A 22,350-nucleotide genomic window follows, 5' to 3' on the forward strand; every position below is an offset into this window, starting at 1 on the left:
GTTTAATAGAGGAAAAAAAAAAAGCAACTATTATAATAAATGCCAAAATAGCAGTGCAGTGATGGCCTAAAAAAGAGTGAGCAAAATTGATTAGAAAAGGCTTCAGGAAGCAGGGCTGGTTGAGTTGGGTCTTAATGGAAAAGTGGGAGTTTTTATGTATGCAAACAGGCAGAGAAAACAGTAGGTCTGATGTCTGAAGATGTGAAGGCACATATCTCTTTGGGGAAATAAAAGTAGTTTGGCATATCTGGAGTATGAGGTATAGTAGGCAAGTGCGGCAAAATGGTGAAGACCTCGAATGTCAGAGCTTGGACTTTATCTTACAGGCTATGGGAGGCCACTGAAGGATTTTAATCAAATCAGAGAGCAAAGACACAATCAGGAATGTTTTTTAGACAAATCATGCAGCAGCATCAAGGATAATGGAAGTGGGCTAAGTTGGCCGCAGGATGTGATTATGGGGCTATCAGAACAGTCCCAGCAAGAGGATGGGCAGATGTCCTGCAAGGTGAGTCTGTAAAGACTGAAAGTAGATAAATTAGTGGTTGCCTGTGGCTGGGGGTGGGAACAGGGCATGACTATAAATGGGTATGAGGGGTCTTTTTGGGGTGATGGGAATGTTATAAAATTGTATGTGGTGCTGCTTGCACAGCTCTGTAAATTTTCTAAAAATTATTGTTTTTCACTTAAAATGAGTAAACTTTATAGAATGCAAGTATACTTCAATAAAGTTCTTTTAAAAAGAGAGTCAGAAATAGGGGTTTCCATTCTGAAAGGGCAGTAGCATTGAGAGGAGAAGGATGTGAGAAACGTTGATAAAGAAGTATTTGTAAGAGTTAGACATTGATTGTATCTTATACGAGATAGGATGGTTGGTTACCTGTCTCATTAGCCAAGTGTCCTAATTGTGCTTCTCTACATTTTTGTAAAAAGATGTCAATCCTACCTTTTGCTTGGTAGGTTTCAAAGCATACAGATCTGCCCTTCACTGGCAGGACAGAATATCTGCCTTTGGATCCTTACCAAAAACCATATCCTCCAGCTCTCTGCCACTCAGCTCTTGATACATAGTTGTGAGAAAAAAATATTCATGAAGGATTTGAGGACTCTTCATTTCTCTCGGCACTGTTACTTAGCAAACAGTTATTGAATGCCGGGTGTTATGTTGGTAACATAACAGTAAATAAAGCAGATACAGTATTTGCCTTTATGGAGCTTGCAGTATAACAGTGGGGACAGATGTTACCTACAGTTAGGATAACTACTGTGTTGGATTTCCATGTGCAATAAGAGCAAATGGCATACAAATTGAGATCTGAAGGGTAGTGCTAGGGTGGTGGCATGGCTGTTGACATGGGTCCCGCATGCATCTAGCTGGCATTTCTTTGTAGCGTGTGAGCCTTTTGGATATGATTCCTTTTGCATCTGGGGTCTCTGAGGTTATTCTGGGCTTTAATTTATTCTGCTATCCCTTATAATTGTCTTTATTGAACTGTACATTGGTTTTATGCCAGCATTTTGTACTGGCACATGTAAGAAACGGCCATACAAGAGTCATAACTACTTACTATTAAAAATAGTAGAAGATACAGCATCCCTTTATTAAGACTCACAAGAGGAATTCCTTTCTGATCACTGTATAGTATTTACTTTTATATTTTGGTCTTCTGGCTGTTCTGAAACACCCTGTTCCATCTTGCTTCAGGCCCCCACACATAGTACTCTGTCTGCCTGAAATGCCCCAGTCCATTCTGGCTAAGTATCCCTTATGTATCCTTCAGCTGTTAGTTCAAGTGCCACTTTTTTAGGGAAGCCTTCCCTAAACCAACATTCGCTCCCTTTCCAAACTAGGTCTAGTTCCTAATGGGCACTTTCACAGCACTCTTTTCTTTTTTTATCTTATCTGTTTTTAGTTGGAAAATTTATTGTTGAGTAACTTCCTTTAATCTCTCAGACTGATTGGCAGGGAGATCAAGAGGGTAGAGAGCATCCTTTTTTTGTCTGCTGCTGTATCTCACAGTATAGTATCTTTTACATGATAGATGCCCAATAAGTATTTACTAAATGACTGAATAAATGAGTAAATGAATGAATGCACTGTGGGCACTAAATCTTGTAACTATTCATTTTTTTCCTTTTCTTTGACTGTTTGGGAGCCCAGGCCTCCTTTGTCACTGTAGTGTTTGTATAGGTCCTCATGGCATGCATTTTGTGCACTAACATTCCCCTGACTATATAACATTTTTCCTTTCTTTGACTTCACCATTTAAAAAATTCCAGTGTGTACTATAAATTCCTATAGGCCACTTTAAGCCTTTTGGGGGAAGAAATAATAAACAATTGAGTATATGAGTAGGAAAAGAAAGGGTGAAGTCAAAGGGAAGTGTTAGTGCCTTTAATGAGATGCAGGAGGGAATTTTTCTTTTGCTTTGTTTTAATTTTATTTTCACTATGAGAAGGAAAAAGAAGTAAGTTTGTCCCCTAATTTGGCAGTTCATGCCTCTGAAGAATTTGGGGCGTGTCTTTGCCCTGAGAGGTTCCTCCCAGAGGCAGGAGAGGAGGGGCTGGGCCTCCTGGCCCAGTGGATGGGTGGGCGTGGGCCTGTGGAGGCTGTCTCTGCAGCTGAGTTCCCTTCCAGTCGACTTGTCCAAGAGGGAGGGTTTGGGCGGAGTTAGTGGGAGCTTGTTTTTTTGACTGTAAGGAGAAAGAAATGAACTTGTCCTCTTGTGTTGCAGATTCAGTGGTTCTTTCCTTTGACTCCGCTGGACAAACACTAGGCTCAGGTACCAATCCCTCCCCCTCTCTCATCCTTTCAGCCCTCAGCACTGGCCACATGTGAAGTGGAGCCTAAGGAGGTAGGGGGTATCTGGGGAGGGCAATGGAGTATCTCAGAATTGTGGGACAGTCTTAGGAAGACTTTTTAGGGACTCCTGGTCTAGGAAGCAGCAGTGGGATGCAACATCCAGAAGACTTTGCCAGTTGTTATACATGTGCACTGAGGAGTTTACAGTGGAGGCTCCTTCCTTGTTCAGTGTGGTCCAGGTTCAAAGAAAAGGTTTTTCTCTTTTTTGTGTTTGTATCCTGTCTCAAAGAGTGGGGCAGAGGGCATTGAGAGATCCCAGGCTCTGGGTACACTGGAGCAGGAAACCGTCAGGGCTTTCCAGCAGAATGTTAGACTGGTGAGAGTATTAGAGTAATCCAATTCCATGTTTACATATATGCCCCATGCACTCAATACACACTTCCTCTAGGAGGTGCACTATATACTTTACGGAGCACTCATGCCAAAATACATGCAGGCCAACATCCTCCCACTCTTGCCTGCATCTACAGTGCAGGACCCACAGGTTGGCATATCCACTCCTTTGACACAACATTGCCCAGGCTCAGTGGAGCTGGCTCACCCATGTTTGAAGCAGTACCTGTTCCACACCATTGTGCTGTTGGCAGTGAACAGAAAGAGAGATTACTCTGATTAATCAACTTGCTGCCATTGCATCCCTCTGGGAGCCCTGGGATGACTTGACTTTATGAGAAGAGCATCTCTGTATCAAGCCTTCATTTTCGGTGGAAGATGGTGGTCCTTGTCCTGTAGTTGCTGACTTTGAATAACAGAGACTTTGCTGGCCTGTTGAGGGCAGTCAATCCATTTTGCTGTCCTTGAATGTAATAGACTGATGCTTGACAAAGCAGCCAGGCAATTGTGGCATTGTGGATAAGGGGAAAGATGCTCAGAGAATATGATCACAGCTATCACTGTTTACTGAGGGCCTACTATGTGCTAATACTATGCTAAGTGCTTTACACACATCTTGCAAGGTAGATAGTATATTTTTGTTTTGGTTTTTTTTGATAGTATATCTTTAGTTATAAATAAACTAATGCTCAAAGAGGTAAATAACCTGTCCAGGTCCACTCATATCTGTCCAACTCTAGAGCCCATACTCTCTCCCTTGCCATCTTGCTGTCTCATACCTTCTGTGCTTGAGGTGTCCTCCACCAAAATGCTGAGGCAGTAGAAGTTGCTTTAAGATAGAGTAGACAGAGTTTGTAAATGGGCACAAAAGTGGTATCTATTCATATAGGAAAAGATTGATCAATTTTATTACATTGAAGTTAAGAACTTCTGTAATCAAAAGAAACCATTTAAGAGAGTGAAAAGGCAATCCAGAGTGAAAAAAATATTTATAACACAATCAACGAAGGGCTTGTTTCCACAATAAAGAACTGCAAAAATCAATAGGAATAAATAATCCAGTATAGATTCAAGCAAAAAACTCTTGACTGGTCACTTCATGAAAGAGGAAATCCAAACGTGTAATAAACCTATAAAGAGGTGTTCAATTATAGTAGTATCTAGGGGAATGCAAATTAGAATTACATTGAGATACTACTATACATTTACTAAAATAGAAAAACTTGAAAAGCTCAATATTCCAGGGTTCGTAAGGATGTAGTACATTGGAAACTCTGAGTCTCTTTTGGTCAATGAGTAAGTTGGTTACAACCACTTTGGAAAAGACTATGGTAGTGTCTAGTTAAATTTTAATAAACAAATACCCCATGATCTGTCATTTCCTCCCCTAGACATATTCTCACATAAATGGATGCTTATCTATATACCAGGATACATGTACAGAGACATGTATGAGAATCTCTGTCACAGAATGCAGCTAAAGGCCTTGACAGAATGCATTTTTTAGCTATTTGGGGACTCTGAAATATAAATAGTGGCAGACAGATTTTGGGGAAAGACTAGAATTAAAAGTGCTACCACACGGGCAGTGAATTTCTCATTTTTCATCTGGTATCCCATGTCCTGGACTTAAGGCAGCCCAAAACCTGGCAGTGGACACAAGGGCACAAATAGACAGAATTCCAGAAGACCTCTAGTTATGTCTCTGGAGTAGAAAAGGGTCTCTAAGGATCAGGCAGAGGAGGAAATCCCAAGGGTTGTTTTTTGTGTTCTCTCATGCCCTAGTCCCCAAATGTCCCATGGCATTGGTGGTTGTAGTGCCGGTGGTAGCAGTGGGGCCTTCAAGCACCTAAAACTGAGGAAGGAAAACCTTCCTCTCTGATTAGAGGAGTATAATCCCAAGAGGGTGGGGTGAAATTTAGTTGTTTTTTCTCTCTCTTTCTTCCTGCTTCTTGGCTTAGATTTGGGTACAATTCAGGAAATGCATGACAGAATGTGGTTAACTGAAACCCCACTTTCTGCCAAAAAACCAAGAAGAGGAGGCCCAATGAACTGGAAAACAGTGGGAGAAAACAGAGAGGGAGAAGCTCAGGAAAGTAGCTCTATAAAATTGTTTATGAACTTCTGGGCTAACCCCTGAGCTGTACATACATGCACCTGATTCTAACAAATGTATCAAAGACTTTGAGAACAGAAGTAAGGTATAGATCATCACCTGAGTCCTAGACTGGACACTGGGTGGTACACACAGAGGACATACCTGAATAGGCTTTGAAAATGGAACTGACATTGAAACTACAACCCACAGAAGGCTGGTCAGAACTTGCCATCTAAATCCAACCTAGTTGATTATCTGGTAAACAAAAATGTCAACATTCTCCACTAGATTTAAAAAACACCTAAAGTTCCATATTCAAAATATCCATAAAATTCTAATTAATCATATGAAGAACCAGGAATATCTCAACATGCATGGGAAAGTTAATCAATAAATGCCAAATCCAATCAATACATGTTGGAATAATCTGACAAAGACTTTAAAGTAGCTGTTATAAAAATGTTCCCAATAGGAAGAGCAAACACTGTTGGAATGAATGGGAAGATTAAAAAGTGTTAGCCAAACAATGCAACAACAGTAAAAACCAAAGATGTAAAGAAGAACCAAATGGAAATATAAGAAAAAATACAATATAACTGAAAAAGTTTTTAAACACATTTTAAAAACTCAACTGAATGGGCTCAATAGCAAAATAGAGATGACAAAGGAAAGAATCAGTGACCTTGAAAATAAAGCAGTAGGAATGATCCAGTCTCAACAATGAAGAAAAAGATTTAAGAAGTTGGACAGAGCCTTAGTAACTCATGGGATAATACCAGGTTTGTTATCTGTGTCCCTGGAGTCCCAGAAGAAGAGAAAGAGTACAGTACGGAAGACATATTCAAAGAAATACTAGCTAAAACTTCCCAAATTTGGGGCCTAAAGGGGTTATCTTGGGAATGGAAGGCCAGTTCAACATTCAAAAATCAATCAATGTATTCCACCAGATTAACTGTTGAAAGAAGAAAATTTGCTGGTTATGTCAATTGATGGAGAAGAACATCTGACAAAATTCAACCTATACTCTTTATAAAACTTATCAGCAAATGTAGAAGGGAACTTCTTCAACCTGATATGGGGCATCTACAAAGAACCTACAGCAAACATCATAGTTAATGCTAAAAGATCAGGCACCAACCCTGAAAATCCTCGCCAATGCAGTAAGGCAAGAAAAAAATAAAAAACATACAGATTGGAAAGGAAGAGATAAAACTAACCCTCCTCGTGGATGATATGATTGCCTACATAGATAACCCAGGGCATCTGTTAAAAAAAAACTCCTAATAACTAATAAATGAGTTTCACAAAATGACAGGATGGATGCAAGATCAAAACACATATACTAGCAATGAACAAATTAAAAATCAAAAATTAAAAAAAACCTGACAATAATCCCCCAAACCAAAATACTTATATACAAATCTAATGAAATATATATACACATATATAATATAATGTATATTATATATGTGTATATATATAGGATTTGTGTGTTGAAACCCATTCCTCTCCCATTTTTTCTTCTCCACTTACCCAGCTATTGAAGCCACAAACCTTAGCAGTTACCCCTTCCCTCTTTTCCTGCCTTCAGTGTGTCCTTGTCCAGCCACTTCTTTCTAGCACCATTGTCCAAGGTTCTATCTTCTCTCCCCTAGACAAGTAAACATCTCCTAACTGGTCTCTTTGTGCTCATTTGTTGAGCAACCCATTCTCTACATTGTATCCAGAGTGATCTTTTAAAACTATAAATCAGATCATATCCTATTCCCACTAAAATTTCTTGAGTGACTTCATGTTACACTTAAAATTCAAATTCTGTGACCTACAGGGCCCTACTTGCTGGCTCCTACTCCAATTTCTCTCTAATTGTCTCAACCCTTTCACTTCGGTACATTTGTCCCTCATTGCCCTCAAGCCACATTGGCGGTCCTGCTATTCCATGAATATGCTGGGCCCCTTCCTGTCTCAGGGCCTTTGTACTCACTGTTTCCTCTGTCTAGAATGCTTTTACCTCCTGTGCTGCATGACTGTCTCAGATCTATGTTCAGATGTCACCTCTGCAGGAAGTCCTTTCCAGACCATTTTATCTGAAGTAGTCTTTTCTCTTGATACCTGGTGGTTATCTATAAGAAGATATGTCTTTATTCCTTCTTAGCACTTGCCCTTCCTCAAACTATCTGCTTATAGCTTGCATACTGTCAGTCTCCCCCACTAGAATGTAAGTGTCATTTGGCCAAGGATCTTGCCTATCTTATTCATCACTGTGTCCCTGGTACTTAGAATAGTACCTGACATATAAAAGTTTCTCAGTAAATATTTGTTGAATAAAGAGTAGAAAAATAGAAACAACAATGTCCATCTCTTAGTGGATACTTAAATATTACATAAATAATAGCACAGCCATATAATGGAATACAGTGCAGCCATTAAAAATGATGATGCAATTTTATTTTTATTGACACAGAAGATATCAAGGATATTTTTGAGTGAACAAAACAAACAGCATGTACACTGAAATGTAAGTAAAATTACATTTGTACATTCACACATTTATGGAAAGAACTTTCTGTGAAGATATTCACTAAAATGTCTGCAGCAATTAACTTTAGATCATGGGAGTTTCAAATGGTTCTTCCTTCATTCTTTATAAATTGTTTACATTTGGATTTTTACAGTAAGCATGTGTTATTCCTACAACTGGAAAAAAAAAATTTACTTTTGTTTGGAGAGAGGGACTCTGTCTTATTTTATGTAATAATTGCTTGGAGATTATTTGTACTTATCTACCCTACTTGGTGGTAAGCTCCATAAAGTTTAAGGTACAAACTGCAGTATAAGCCATTTTTCCTATTTCCTGTCTCTGCTGCTCTTTTGGTCTGCTGTCCCTCATAATCCTCCTGCAGCTTAGCACAGGATGCCCTAACATGGTCTGGACTTAACTTGATATCATGACTAGAATTGCATTCACTGCATACCCCATGCTAGACATATGCTGTTTTCCCAGGACAGAGGGGAAATAGGTACACGACCTCTTTGTCTGCACTGGGATAGGGCTTCTACCTACCAGTGTAGGGTTCACTCTCCATTGGCCTTCAGTAGTCTCAATCTGGAGAAGCACTGGGCTGTGCTTGGATGGAGGGGTCATAGTCACAGGGACTCCTTATCAGGAGCTTCTTGCTAGGCTTCTCTCCTCCCCAACACCAACATACACCCATTTGAGATTGGAGCTCAGTTTGTGAACTTTTAAGTTATTTTACTGGGTCAGTTAATTTAGTGTAGGTCAGTGAATTTTTCTGTGTTTATTTTATAAAGCTGCTTTTCCTATTTTAGTTTGTCTTTGGTTAATTGATTCTATGTTATGATATATTTCCCTGACTTGAGATGATGAGGGAGCTGTTTGCACTTTGACCAGCCCCTCTCAGCCCCCTGCTGACTCCTATGATTCATGTGTGGGCATGGCTGGGACCTTCTGACATCACCCTGATATGGGGTGGGAAGTGATAGTATGTAATTGCTCAGATGGTAGCTGTTCTCCTAATGTGAGGGTCTGCTTTTCTTGTTTCCTCTGAGAGTCAGTGTGGCATGATGTAAAGAAAAGAAGCTTCAGTCAACTGTGTTGGTTCAGCAACATCCCAGCTAGCCCACCTATTGCCAGCTGGGAACCTTGGACCTGTTCCTTCCCCTCTCTAGGCCTCTGTTTTCTCATCTATAAAATGGAGAAAACACCTACCTTGCAGGGTTGTGAGGATTAAATTGAGAGTGTAGGTGGAAGGACTAGGAGCAGCATGAATGCACAGTAGATGCTCAGTAAGTAGTAGTTCCCCTCTCTTTTTCTCTTGATGGGCATGTCTAACAGTCCATTTGGAACTCTTGCCAACTTCCTCCTCCATCCAAGCCGTGATGTATGGTACTTAAGTTTCCTATAGCCCATGACTTTTATTGGACATTGTGCATTGCCATTTTTTTCAGAAACGAGGGACCTGTTTTAGTCAGTATAGATCCTTATTCCATTTACCCCAGTGATCTTTGCATTTCACAATTCATCATAGCTCAGAGATTGGAGCCAAAGACCCCTTTAGAGAAGATCTGGCCGCCCAGTTTCTTCTTTTATGTGGTTGGAGTTTTCTTGCCTAATGGCCCATCCTGGCTCTCTGACTTTTGTGCATTGTAATATGAAGCATGGCAATTTTCTGATACAGTGAAGTCCGTATTTATATACCATAAATTAAACTTAATATACCTCAATAATATTCCTCAAATTGGTCTTCATGGGAAACATTCAGTCCTGTCATAGCAGCAGTCACTTCGTAAGCACCTGCTTTGTACAAAGCACAGTGATTGCTGATGGAAATTTGTGGTGGTTCCTTAGACTGAAAAAAGTAAGTGGATCACTGGAAACCAAAAATGCCAGCAGCACAACTGGTGCATACTGTGCACCAACATTCCCTCAAATTCCATTTTTGGGGCTCAGTGGCCTAAAAATGAAGCTAGAGTAGGACACTTGCCTTCGGGAACTTTCACAGAGGTCTCCTTTTGTCCTAGAATAGGGTCTCACTGTGTAGTGCAGTCTCCTGGCTGCGCACACATGAGGGCATAGGTAGAAAGTGGTGACATTTGTGTACCAGGCCAAGATAAACACGAGGGGGCTAAAGGTTACCTAAATAGGGCATTGTGAGACCATTTATAATTTTCTTTACATTACAGAATTATGATGAGCAAAATGAAATACAAAGCAATATGGAATATATTAAGGATTGAACTGTTATAAAACACAAAAAAGTATTTTCAGTTTTAAGTTATAAACTTGAGCTTGTTTTGATGTTCATAAACTTTTATATCAGGCTTTATGCTTCAGGGGTGGTCAGTTTTCATAAATGTTCCATATATGCTTGAAAAGATTGTGCATTCTCCACTCATTGGATATAAGGTACTCTGTATATCTGTTCAAATTTATTAACCATTCCCTTCAAATCTTCTGAATTCTCACTGATTTTGTGAGCCTGGTTTTTCAGTGGTGATGTGTTTCCATTATGATAACAGGAGACCTGTTGTATATTTGTCCTTGTAATTATGTTAATCTCACCTTATAGAGGCATACCTTGTTTTATTGTGCTTTGCTTTATTGCACTTTGCAGATACTGCATTTTTTACAAATTGAAGGTTCAAGAATTCAGTGGAGGAAGTGGTGGAAATAGCAAAAGAACTAGAATTAGAATTGGAGCCTGAAGATGTGACTGAGTTGCTGCAACTTCATGATAAAACTTGAATGGATAAGGAGTTGCTTCTTATGGATGAGCAAGAGAGTGGTTCTTTGACATGGAATCTACTCCTGGTGAAGATGCTGTGAAGACTGTGGAAATGACAACAAGGTTTAAAATATTACTTAAGCTTAGTTCATAAAGCAGTGGCAGAGTTTGAGAGGACTGACTCCAATTTTGAAAGACAGTCTACCATGGGTAAAATGCCATCAAACAGCATTGCATGCTACAGAGAAATCGTCAGTGAAAGGAAGAGTCAATTGATATGGCAAGCTTTGTTGTTTTATTTTAAGAAATTACTGTAGCCACTCCAGCCTTCAACCACCCCCCCTGACTAGTCAGCAGCCACCAACATCGAGGCAGGACCTTCCATCAAGGTTGCAACTCACTGAAAGCTCAGATAGTGGTTAGCATTTTTTAAGCAATAAAGTGTTTTTTAATTAAGCTATGTACATTTTTCTAGACATGATGCTATCGTACACTTAATAGATTACAGTATAGTGTAAACATAACTTTTATATGCATTGTAAAACCAAAAAATTCATTTGACTCTCTTTATTAGGACACTCGTGTTTTGCAATGATGTGGAACCGAATCCACACTATCTCCAAGTTATGTCTGTGTAGAAAAACGTTTTATTATTAGGTGCATACACGCTCTTTCTGTTTATGTCACTTCTGAACCTTCTAGGAGGTTATATGAATTCAGAACACCAATTTGTCCCATTGAAATGGCAATGGAAGAGTAAATGGTTAATTTCAAAGACTAGGCATCTGTAAAAGCACTGTATGCATTCACAGGTCCAACTTGGTACGGGTGTAGGAGATGGGCAGATTTGCATCATCCACGCAACTTCCCACCTGGAAGTGGGCAGAGGACACACATGTGCTCCTCATTCAAGGGTTTTTATAATGCCTGGATTTCCAGCTGCTGAGGCAGGAAGGCTAAACTACCAGACTAAACATCTCCCCATCACTGTGCAGCTGCAGGCTTGTTGCTTTGACACCTGGGAAGAGAGTACACTCAGGTGATGGGAAAGCTGTGCATGCATGTCAGTGCACTGTGCCTGGCTGACTGGAGTCCCAGAGTCTTCTGTTCTTATTACAGATTTGGGATCAGTGGGCTGCTGGTGAGACCCGATCTCAACTGCCACCTTCAGAGAGCTGAATTTCCCTGAAAAGTTGGTACATTCAATAAAGAATTTCCATTCAGTATAAGGTGAATTCACATGCAACTTCAAGAATACATTTGTATAGAGTGAGATGCTCTGGGACCTGCAGCCTTGCTCAAACCCAACAGTAGAAAGCTCTGCTCCTGTATTCCCAGAGAATTAGGCCTATGCCGTCCTGATCATTTTCTATTCTAGTTTACATTTCCTTAAATATCATACTTAACCTTTCCTGCTATTCAGGTACTCAGTGAGGAACTTCATCAGTGTCCCTGATGACACCATCAGGGACAGCTTAAGAATCTGTGGCATATTCAGTAACAGTCTAGGAATATGCAAGTAGAGCACTTGTCAGGTAAGATCCCTGGCTGCGCTGGAGATGGGGCAATCGCTGTTACTCAGGAGCCCCAGGAAGTCTTTGTGGAGAAGGTTACATTTTAGGCTTTTATTAGTGACCGGAGGGAATTACCTTGGCAAATTTAGAGTCATCAAAAGGGAACCCCAAAGTAAGACAGAAACTGAAATGAGGGAAAAGTGCTGCAGAAGAGCCAGGGGAGGCCCCCCACTGCAGCTGTGACATCATGAGCTGCATGTGCCGAGAGCCAGGAACAGCCGGAGCAAGGGATGCCCCAGTGTACAAGGTGGTTAGCAACTGGGAGAGGCAGCCACTGCTGCCTCTGCCACCACCATGGCTGCACCGTTAGCATTGCCCCCTGGCAGCAGGGGGTGCAGGCAGAAGAATCAGGTCTTGGGGCCACTCATTAGGCGCCCTTGGCCATCTGTTCATTCTTTCACTTATTCAGTACACTAATGGAGCACTGACTTTGGGCTGGAGCCTATATCAGGTGCTAGAAGTACAAACACATAAAGTTAGGATTGTTTAATTGTAAGCAACAGAAGCTGACCTTGGCTAACTTAAAAAGTATTTATTGGAAGGACATGGGTGTGCATAGAATCAAATTAAGCCAAACAGCCAGCCCTCAGAAAGGACCTGAAGGGTAGTGCCAGGAATCTAGATGGCAACAAATGGTCATCACTTTAGCACACTGTTTTTCTCTCTGGTGTCACTCAGCTTGAGAGAGAGAGTCCACCCAACCCAGCTTTTGTCAAGTACCTACAATTTGGGCAGGTGAATTCCATTGACAGTCTCACTTGTTGCCCACAATGGGTAAAGGGTAGTTCCCTGAAAGAAATTCAGGGGGCTTATCTCTAAATGAGGACAGAAACAATGGATGTGCACTGTAGATGCATGAGCCAGTTGGCAGAAATTTATTAAGTTCTACGAGTTTGGTGGAGAGCACAGATAAGGGAGCATGTAGGCAAACAGTTTAGATCATAGACGGCGTTCATTCATCATTCCTTAAGGATGTCAAGCACAGCTCTAGGGGACAGAGCCTACATAGAACTGCTCATCTTGCTGAGGAGAGACATCAGTCAAATAGTCTGATAAATACATATTTACAAATTGGAATAAATGCTGTGAGGACAATTAAGTACACTGTGTTAAAGGAATATGTGAGAGGGGGCACATTCTAGGCAGGAGGGCAAAGGAATGCTTCTTTAAAAGAGTACATTTGAGCTAAGGTCTAAAGGATAAGCAGGAATTAACCAAATAAAGAGGTGAGGACAAATTTCAGGCAGAAAAATTTCAGGAAAAGTCCTGTATTGACAAAGTTCATGGCTTCTTCAAGGAACTGAAAGAAGGCCAGAATGGCCTGAGCAGTGGGCACAGGAGAGAAGGCGATAGTGCAAAACAGAGATGGAAAAGTTTGTAAAGCCCAAATCATGAAGGTCCTTCTGACACTGCAAAAATATATATTCGATTTAGCTTTAGTGACATGTGTGTTTTGAAGTATGAGTGGGTGTTCACCAAGTCAGTAAGGTGACTGGGGGCATTTAGATATTGGAAACATGGTCTGCAATATCTCTCAGATGTGAAGGCTGCTTAGAGAGGAGTGGCAAAAGGTGAGGCTGGGAGGACAGAGACATACTAAGAGGTTGCATGGTCTGAACAACGGTGAAGACTAGAGTGATAGCAGTGACTATGGTATAGAGGAGAATCTGCATTTAAAAATGAGAGGGAGGGCACACCAAAAATTTCTGATTGAATAACGCCATTACCAAACAAACAAGGCAAAAAATCAAAACAGGGCTCGGGGACAAGGTGAAGATAAGTCTGACTTACAGCATTTTGAGTTTGAGGTAACTGGGTCATTTAGGAGCAATGTGTCAGAAATAACCAATATGAAAAGGAGTTCCGAATAATGTTTTAGGAGAAGAGAAAAGTATGTACTAAGGCATGGAGATAGTAAAGATCCTTTGGAGGAAAACAAAATAGTTCAGTATGGCTGGAGCACAGAAGATGGTAGGAGCAGTTGGGGGTTATGTAGGGACTCAAGAAGTAAAGTTGGAATCATTGCTATAGGTCAGACCAAGAAGTATCTTGTAAACCAAGAGACTGGGATCCATTCTGAGAACAATAGAGGCTATTCACAGGTTGTAAGCTGAGTTATGACATGATCATATTTGTCCTATAGAAGAATAGCTCTGGTTACATCATTGGATAATGTATTAGAGGGATAAAACAGGAGGCAGGGAAACCTGGTAGGAGACTGTTACAGTTATTCAGGTGAGAGGTGAAGCTGGCTTCTTAGTCAAGGAGAGTAGAAATTGAGGAAAGTAAGTGGATTTGAGATTCATTTAGAAGATGAAATGAAAAGAACATGGGAACAAATAAAAGAGAAGCAGGAATCAAGGAATTCTCTCAAGTTTCAGGTTTGGGTAGCTGAGTCAATACTGGTACCAATTATTAAGGTAGGGAATACAGGAGGAGATCCAGGTTCTGCTTGTGTGAGAGTGGTGGAAATGAACTCTGAGGGGACAGCCTGAGTTTTAGGTGTTTGTAGGAGGTGGAAATGTCCAGGAGACAGCTGGATATACCATCTGGAGCTCAGGAGAGAGGGTTAGGTGGGAATGAAAAATTTGGTTTGGGTGCAATGGAAAGGCTGTTGAACAGGTTAAACTGAATAGTTGTGCATGGTGAAGACTAGACAAGGAAAAATTGAAGAAGGGGAAACCACTGAAAAACAGACAAGACATATAAAACAAGTTTTTTCAGGCATTGAACAATAGATAGCACAGAACACTGATTTCTGAAAGAAGGCAAACAGATGAGGTTAGCTCTATAATTGCCCAAGGTAACAGCCTGGACAACTTTCTAGACCATAGTGCAGAGAAGGAGAACCCAAACAGAATCCAAGAGTCTTCCTAAAAGGAAACAGAACTGAGAATTTGAGGAGGCCAAGACAGCCAGAATTCATAAGCAGAAGACCAGAGAAGGGAGAGCTGCATATAGGGAGCTCTGGAGACCTGTAGGGTCCCCTTTAAATCCTCACTTATCAGTGTATGTGTGTAAAGAAAGTACTGGAAACCAGGGAAAGGACCACTGGAAAGGAGCAGAAAGAATAATCCCTGTAGCTCATACATGGCTGGAAATAGTGGAAAACCATCATAATACATGGAGCATGGCATAATGTATTCAGAAGACTATTGCTTAGTAGTGAGGCAAAATTAGCACTGAAGTCTGTTTTTCCTCAAACCCTAGCCCTACAAAGTTTAAAATCAGGCCTTGAAATAATCAAACTATTTCCAAGTAACTAAACTCTACCTCAAAAATATTTAAAGAATGCACGAATATCCTGTACCCAATTAGGTAAACTTCATATGGCCCCTGTCCAATCAAGAATGATCAGATAATTCAAAAATACAATCCATAATAAGGAGAAAAAACAATCAATAGAAATAGGCCTAGAGATAACACCAATTACAGAATTAGTGGCAAAGACACTAAACATATTTCATATCTTCAAGGTGGACAAAATCATGAAAATATTAAGGAAAGAAATGTAAAATGTAAAAAAAAGAATCCTAGGGATGGAAAATTAGTGTTTGAGATGAAAACTATACTAGATAGATAAATAGCAACTTAAACACTGCAGAAGAAAAGAGTAGTGAATTAGAAGAACATTAATAGAAACTATTCAAAAAGAAATACAGAGTGAAAAACTATTGGAAAAAAAATGAGCAGAGAATCTGTGAGTGATGAGACTTCAGGCCACCTGATATATGTGTAATCAAAGCCCCCCAAAGAGGGGAAGGGAGAAAAATTTTCAAAGCAATAATGGCCAAAAATTTATTGAATTTGATTAAAACTATAAACCCACAGATCCAAGAAACTCAATGAACCCAACACAAGAAAGATGGTGGAAACTACATGACAGCACATGATAAGCACTCCCTCCTCAGTACACACAGGTCCTTGGCATTTGAGAGTGTAGGGAAAATGGAGGTTCCTATGGCCAGGATCCTCACTGGACCTTAATTGTATGTAATTTGCTTACTACTAGGCTAATACTTACACACCTGTTGGCAATGAGCCATTATTGTTGGTGTTGCTATATAAAGAGCTCCATCCAGTGCTCTCACCTGAGGCAGAGATGGCGACGGGCTTGCTGCATGCAGACTGTGCCAGAGGCAGACGTGATTCCAACACTTGACCTCCCACCATGAGAATAAAGCTTGGTATAAGCCCTTTTACCCCTAACATACTGTTGTTATTCAGTCTCACCAGACCCAGAGTGAACTTGCCTGGGGGCAATCCCTCTCAGGTGAGACAATTGACAGAGTTGGCAGGATTCCCTGCAGACCGAAAAAAGTGGGATAAGCTGCCTTCATCAGAAGGGTACTTCAGTGGGCTGTCCCTATGGATGGGAAGACACTTGGGTATCCTGCAGTGAGCATGTGGTCTGATGTGGTTTGCCTTCTAGAGGATTGGGCCACTTCCCAGGACAAGGGAGGTGGAGGTGACTCCTGAGGCAGTAGAGTAGGCCCTCTGCAAAATAGGGAATTCCTTAAAGAAACAGAGTGCCCATGAGGCAACTGGAACACTGTAGGATGGCTATTCCTCACAGTGTTAAGAAGGGCCATAAAGGAGAAGAATGAACTCCTGTGAGAAACATGAGAAGAGGCAACACAAGAATGCAGGCTGTGAGGTGCATTGGAGGAGGTAAAAGATTTGTTGATGACTGAGATGGCATCACTGCAAGTTGCTATGGAGATGGTAAAGGATGTAATGGTAGCACAAGAAGAGACAGCACAAGAACGCAAGCTGTGAGGTGCTGTGGAGGAAGAAAAGATGTGTTGAAGAAAGAGATGGTGTCACTGTGAGGTACTGTGGAAAAAGTAAAGGCCATGAAGGAGAAGGACATACCTCTAAGAAGCACAAGAAGAAGCGGTACAAGAATGCAAGCAGCAAGGTACTGTGGAGGTGGTAAAACACTCTTTGCATAATAAGACTGGTGCTGCAAGGCACTGTGGAAGAAGCAAAAGCAATGAAGGAGAAGGATGTATTTCTGTGAGAAGCACAAGAAGAGGCAGCATGAGAATGCCAGCTGTTAGGTATTGAGGCGAAGGTAATAGAGCTGTTGAATACTGATATAGCATTGCTGTGAGGCACTGTAGCAAAGGTAAAGGATGTTGCAGAGGAGGCATTCTGGGAAACAAGAAAGTAGCCATCAGCCTCAGAAATGGTGGAGGAGCCAGGGGAGAACAAGGAGGTAGAGGCGGTGCTGGAGGCACCAACCCCTCCTCTATTGAAATCTCCTCAGCCTGATTGTAGTCAAGAAAATAAAGATGCAGCAACCTCAGGATCCTTTGGGAGAGGTGCAGCTCCCTCCCCAGGTCACGGAGGACTCTATGCTTCATCCCATACACAGGCGAAGCTGGTAGATTTGGGCTCCTGGTTTCAGCAGAAACCATCAGAGCCCATACCAGCCTGGCTTCTGTGCCTTTGGGATATAGGAGTGGATGGGGTTATTCTGTTTGGATCAGAGATGGGAAATTTGGCCTCCCTGACAACTCAACCTGGCCTGTGGCAGCAACTGCAGAATGCATATCAGACCCCAGGGAATCATTCACTTCTCGAGTGGGTAATGGCTGCACTTACCACTGTATGGCCTAATCAGGGATGGGATGACTTACCATCCTCCCCTACTAGGTGGCAGATGTATACTGAGCTCCAACAGGTGTTCTGGGAGTTGGGTATGTAAAATGCCATTTATAACCCAGTAAATTATGGCCCAGATGCAGAGCTGTTTATGGCAGGGATGAGGGATGCAGTGCTGCAAACGGTTTCCTCATCTCTCTTTGGGCCCTTTGTGGCCATTCTTGCCCCTCACTTAGGGCAGCCTATAAATTTGGTTACTCATACTGTGGCAGATTTGGGGGAGGCTGAAGCAATGCGGACATGGAAGGGAGTGCAGGCTACTATTGAGAAGAAGGGTGGGTCTAAAGGGCCCTGTGAAGGTCACGAGCACCCAGATATAGGTTAATTTAATAGGGGCAGGAGCAGACAGAAATTGGATGGGAATTAAAAAGAATCTTACTAGCAACAATTGAAGCTGGAGTGGTGGTTTCAGCCACTGAGGACCAAGAAGCAGAGGCTGGAGATAGAGCTACAAGCCTAGCCTGTGTGTCTGCAAGACTTCCTGTGGGAAGGTGAGCTGACTGCCTGAACTTGCACAGGGAAAATATTGGGCAATACAGTTTGACTGAGGGGTGGGTCAGGGCGCCCGACTTGGGGGACTGGGGACTGGATGGGGACCTCAGAATTGAAATGTCAATGCATTGGTCTCCAGTGAAAGTACAATGTGTCCTGGCTCTGGTGGACACTGGAGCTGAATGCTTACAGATTTATGGCAACCCTGAGTGGTTTTCTGGGACCCCCACTGTTATAGATGGATACAGGGGTAAGGCTATCAGAGTGAAATAAGCCCAAATCCCATTGGGAATAGGGTGTCTAATACTGTGTATGATGTTATGCTTACTACTAATTCTCTTACAGACAACTGTAACATTATATCAAGAGATTTTGGATCTTTTAGGCTACTGGAGAGTGTTTATCCTGCACTTGGCACAAATTCTGAGGCCCTTATACCATTTGGTATGAAAGGTTCTCAGGTGGGACTGGGATGAGACATGTGTGTCTGCTTTTACTGCTGCAAAATGGGCAGTCAAGCTGTGCAGGCCTTGACTGTGATAGAACCATCAAGGCCCTGTGAGCTGGATGTTCATGTGACTGAACACACTTATGGCTGGGGTCTCTGGCAGTGGTTGAATGAACTTGCTAACCTATTGGGTTCTGGTCTCAACTCAGGAAAGGAGCAGAGGTACACTACACTTAGAGAAACAATTGGCTGCCATGTACCATGCCTTGTTGGCTACAGAGCCCATCATCAGAAAGGTCCTGATATGGTGATAACCACCTATCCCATCGCAGGGTGGGTATGAGACTGGGTCCAAACACCACAGAGTGGTGTGGCGTAGACACCTACACTGGCCAAGTGGGGCACATACCTACAGCAGTGTAGTGCCCTCTCTACTAGCCCCTTGAATGAAGACCTCCAACACTTATTGGGGCCAGTGACATATACCAGTGAAAGGCAGGAAGAATTTGCTTTAGAGCCATTAGTAGCAGAGCCCTTATCAGGAGGGAAGAGCTTCTACACCTGGAGTTGCATGGTACACAGATGGCTTCAGCCATAGGTAGCTCCCACAATGGAGGGCTGTAGCTTTCCATACTAAGAATGAAACAATATGGATGGAAGAGCAGTCAGTGGGCAGAGTAACGGGCAGTGTGGCTTGTGATCATCCAGGAGCCCTTCCCAATAGTTGTGTGACCTGATAGCTGGACCATCTATTGAGGCTTGACTGTGGCTACCAATACAGTACCATGCCAACTGGATTGTTGGTCAATGACGCCCTTAGAGGCAAGAGTTATGGCAAGACTTTTGGGCCTGTGGTCAGACTAAAACAGTGACTATATCATGTGACAAGCCATTTGCCACTGGCATCCCCAGGAAACAGTCAAGCAGATGAATTGGCCCAGGTATGTTGGCTAGAAGGAAAGCCTGCCTCTGATGTGACCCAATGGTTGCATCAGTGTTTGTGGCATGTGGGGCAGAGGTCAATGTGAGCTGTAGCCCGCCAGTGGGGCCTGCTTTTGACCTTTGAAGAAGTCAGCAGAGTACACTGTGTGCTTTAAAAGGGACTTACATCGAGTCCCGCAGCAACCTGGGAGGATAGCTAAGGGGCTGATATCCCTTGTCAGGTGGCAGATAGACTATATGGGGCCTCTGCCTGTGTCAGAGGAGTATCAGTATGTCATGGCTTGTGTGAACACAGCTACTGGACTTCTGGTTGCTTTTCCTGTGCATTGTGCAGACTAGCAAATGACCAAAAGAGGCCTAGAACATCTTTTCAGACTGTGGCTGACTGCAGGTAATTGAGAGTGATCAAGGCACCCACTTTACTGGACATGCACTACAAGAATGGGTGCAACAATTAGGGATAAAGTAGAAGTTTCATGTACCATAAAATCCTACCAGGGCAGGCATGATAGAGAGGTTAAAATCTGGTCTGAAGTCAGACACCAGTAGTCTATAGGGCTGGTCAGTCTGCTTATGGATAGTGCTATGGCATTTGAATTAGAAGCCCCAGAAAGGGGCATTGAGCCCCATACACATGCTAACATACACTGCTGCCTTCCCTATTGTGGATAAAATGAAAGTTCCTGTGGCAAGGATTCTCATCTGGCCCTGTTTGGCTAGCTCACTACACACGTGTGGGCAATACATTGCTATTGACTCTATATAAAGAACTCTGCCCAGTGGTCTGGGTGACATGGTGGCATGGCTGCAAGGCTGCAGGAGAACAGAGCAGAGGCTGGAGTGGTGGCAGCACTGAAGACAGAGGCCCAGATGATGGCTGTGCAGGATGGTTGTGCAGGCAGAGAGGCCCAGAGGATGGCTGTGCAGGCAGAGAGGCCCAGAGGCAGAGATTGGCTTGTTGTATGCAGACTCGCTCTGAGTGGATGGGATTTTAGTGATTGACCTGCCACCATGAAAATAAAGTTGAGTGTAAACCTTTCACCCCAAGAATGTTCTACTATCATTTTCTTTGGTCATATTGAATCCATAGTGAACTTGCCTGGGACTGAAACCCATTGGCAAGACACCTATACAACTGCAAGTACAAACCAAGGAGGAATCTTTGAAGCTGGAGTTTAGTCACCAGAATAATATTTTGCTACCAGCACTGACTGCAGTAAACCCCAGAGACTCTGTTCAGTGGATGTGGTCTTGGTCATTTTGACACATGGATCAGCAATGGCTGGCCCTCCTGACACAAGGCCTTGGGCACAAGGCCTGGAGGCTGGCCTCCTATGTATTCCTGGAGTAACGGCAGAGTGGCCCCCAAAGATCATAGTAATTTATCCTAAATGGGCAGAAGGTAAGAGCATCCTACCAGGGAGTTTTTTTTTTTTTTTTATGGCCAGTGCATGCACCTCCAGTAGCACTATATATAGACCCCTCAGGAATCCCGATGGGGAGAGGGGTAAAGGTTTGGTATACTAGACCCAGACGGGACCCCTTTCCTGCCATGGTCCTCTCACAGGGCCACTCTCTTGCATGCATCCTACTTGATAGACAAGATTTGCCTATTTTACTGTCATTAAAACATGTGTCTTAATACCCTTAAGGTTAATCTCTAAAGTCTTTGTGGATTGGGTACACACCCTAGCAAGAACTGCTACTTGCTGGGCATGCATGGAGCTCCTTATCAGTACTGCTATTGGCTTCCCATGGAAAGTGCAAATTGTGAACTGGGACCAGTTTGAATACAGCTGGAATGACCACTTGGTGGCAACTGATCTCTTTAGGCTTGAGGACAACTATTATTATTATAATTTTCCTGTGGGAAGTGTGAGTCAGGAACTCATCTGAGTAGAACTGGTTTGAATACAGCTGGAATGACCACTTCCTGGCAATCCATCTCCTCAGGCTTGAGGATTATCATAATTTTCATTGTTGTCTGTATGTTGTTATCCTCTGTTACTGTTGTGGAATCTGGTTATAGTGCTCCAGCTTCCTCACACAGGGACCATCACGGAAGATTGCGAACTTGTAGATTGTGAGGTGAGACTCCTGGAGGAGTGGAGTGTGGGAAAAATGGAAGCTCCTATGACCACGGTCCTCAACCTGACCCTGAACTACTTGATGATGTAATTGGCCTACTGCTAGGCCAGTGCTTACACACCTGTTGGCAATGAGCCATTATTGTTGGTGTTACTATATAGAGAACTCCACCAAGTGCTCTCACCAAGGCAGAGATGGAGACAGATGGCAAACGCCACAGAGGCAGATGTGATTCCAGCATTTGACCTGCTGTGAGAATAAAACTTGGTATAAACCCTTTTACTCCTAAGGCTTTGTTTTTATTCAGTCTTACCAAATCTGTAGTGAACTTGCTCTGAGGCAGTCCCTCTCAGGCGAGACAAGAGGAAAGGCAGTCTCCCCTGGGGAGCCATGGGAAAGCAAGCCAGGCTTCTGCGGGGAGGTAGAGGACCGTAAACAGGTGGTTGAAATAGGGCGTCCAGAGAGCATTATGAGAAAGATTTAAGAAGAGATTTGTCAGGGAAGAAAAATCCCACAGGGGAATGAGAGTAAAGCCCTTGGCCCATTTTAACAGTGGCTGTACCTATTACACCTGGGAGACTTAGCTAGCCTGCGTT

General features: G+C 42.5%; 1 protein-coding gene across 5 annotated transcripts in view; it reads left to right on the forward strand.

Annotated features, from left to right (window-relative positions):
- The window catches only part of ST3GAL3 (ST3 beta-galactoside alpha-2,3-sialyltransferase 3), a 201,144-nt gene that overhangs the window by 75,577 nt on the left and 103,217 nt on the right, over window positions 1-22,350 (forward strand). For 2 of the 5 annotated variants that reach the window (XM_036892928.2, XM_036892932.2), the window contains exon 3: window positions 2,736-2,783. The exons of 2 other annotated variants lie outside the window; for them this stretch is intronic. In XM_036892928.2, coding sequence (XP_036748823.1) covers window positions 2,736-2,783 — 48 coding nt within the window. Of the gene's footprint in view, window positions 1-2,735; window positions 2,784-17,524; window positions 18,276-22,350 lie in introns of those variants that run through there. One more of the 5 variants, XM_036892931.2, reaches the window with a different exon arrangement.

The sequence above is a fragment of the Manis pentadactyla genome, chromosome 4 (assembly GCF_030020395.1).
Source record: "Manis pentadactyla isolate mManPen7 chromosome 4, mManPen7.hap1, whole genome shotgun sequence".
Taxonomy (NCBI): domain Eukaryota; kingdom Metazoa; phylum Chordata; class Mammalia; order Pholidota; family Manidae; genus Manis; species Manis pentadactyla.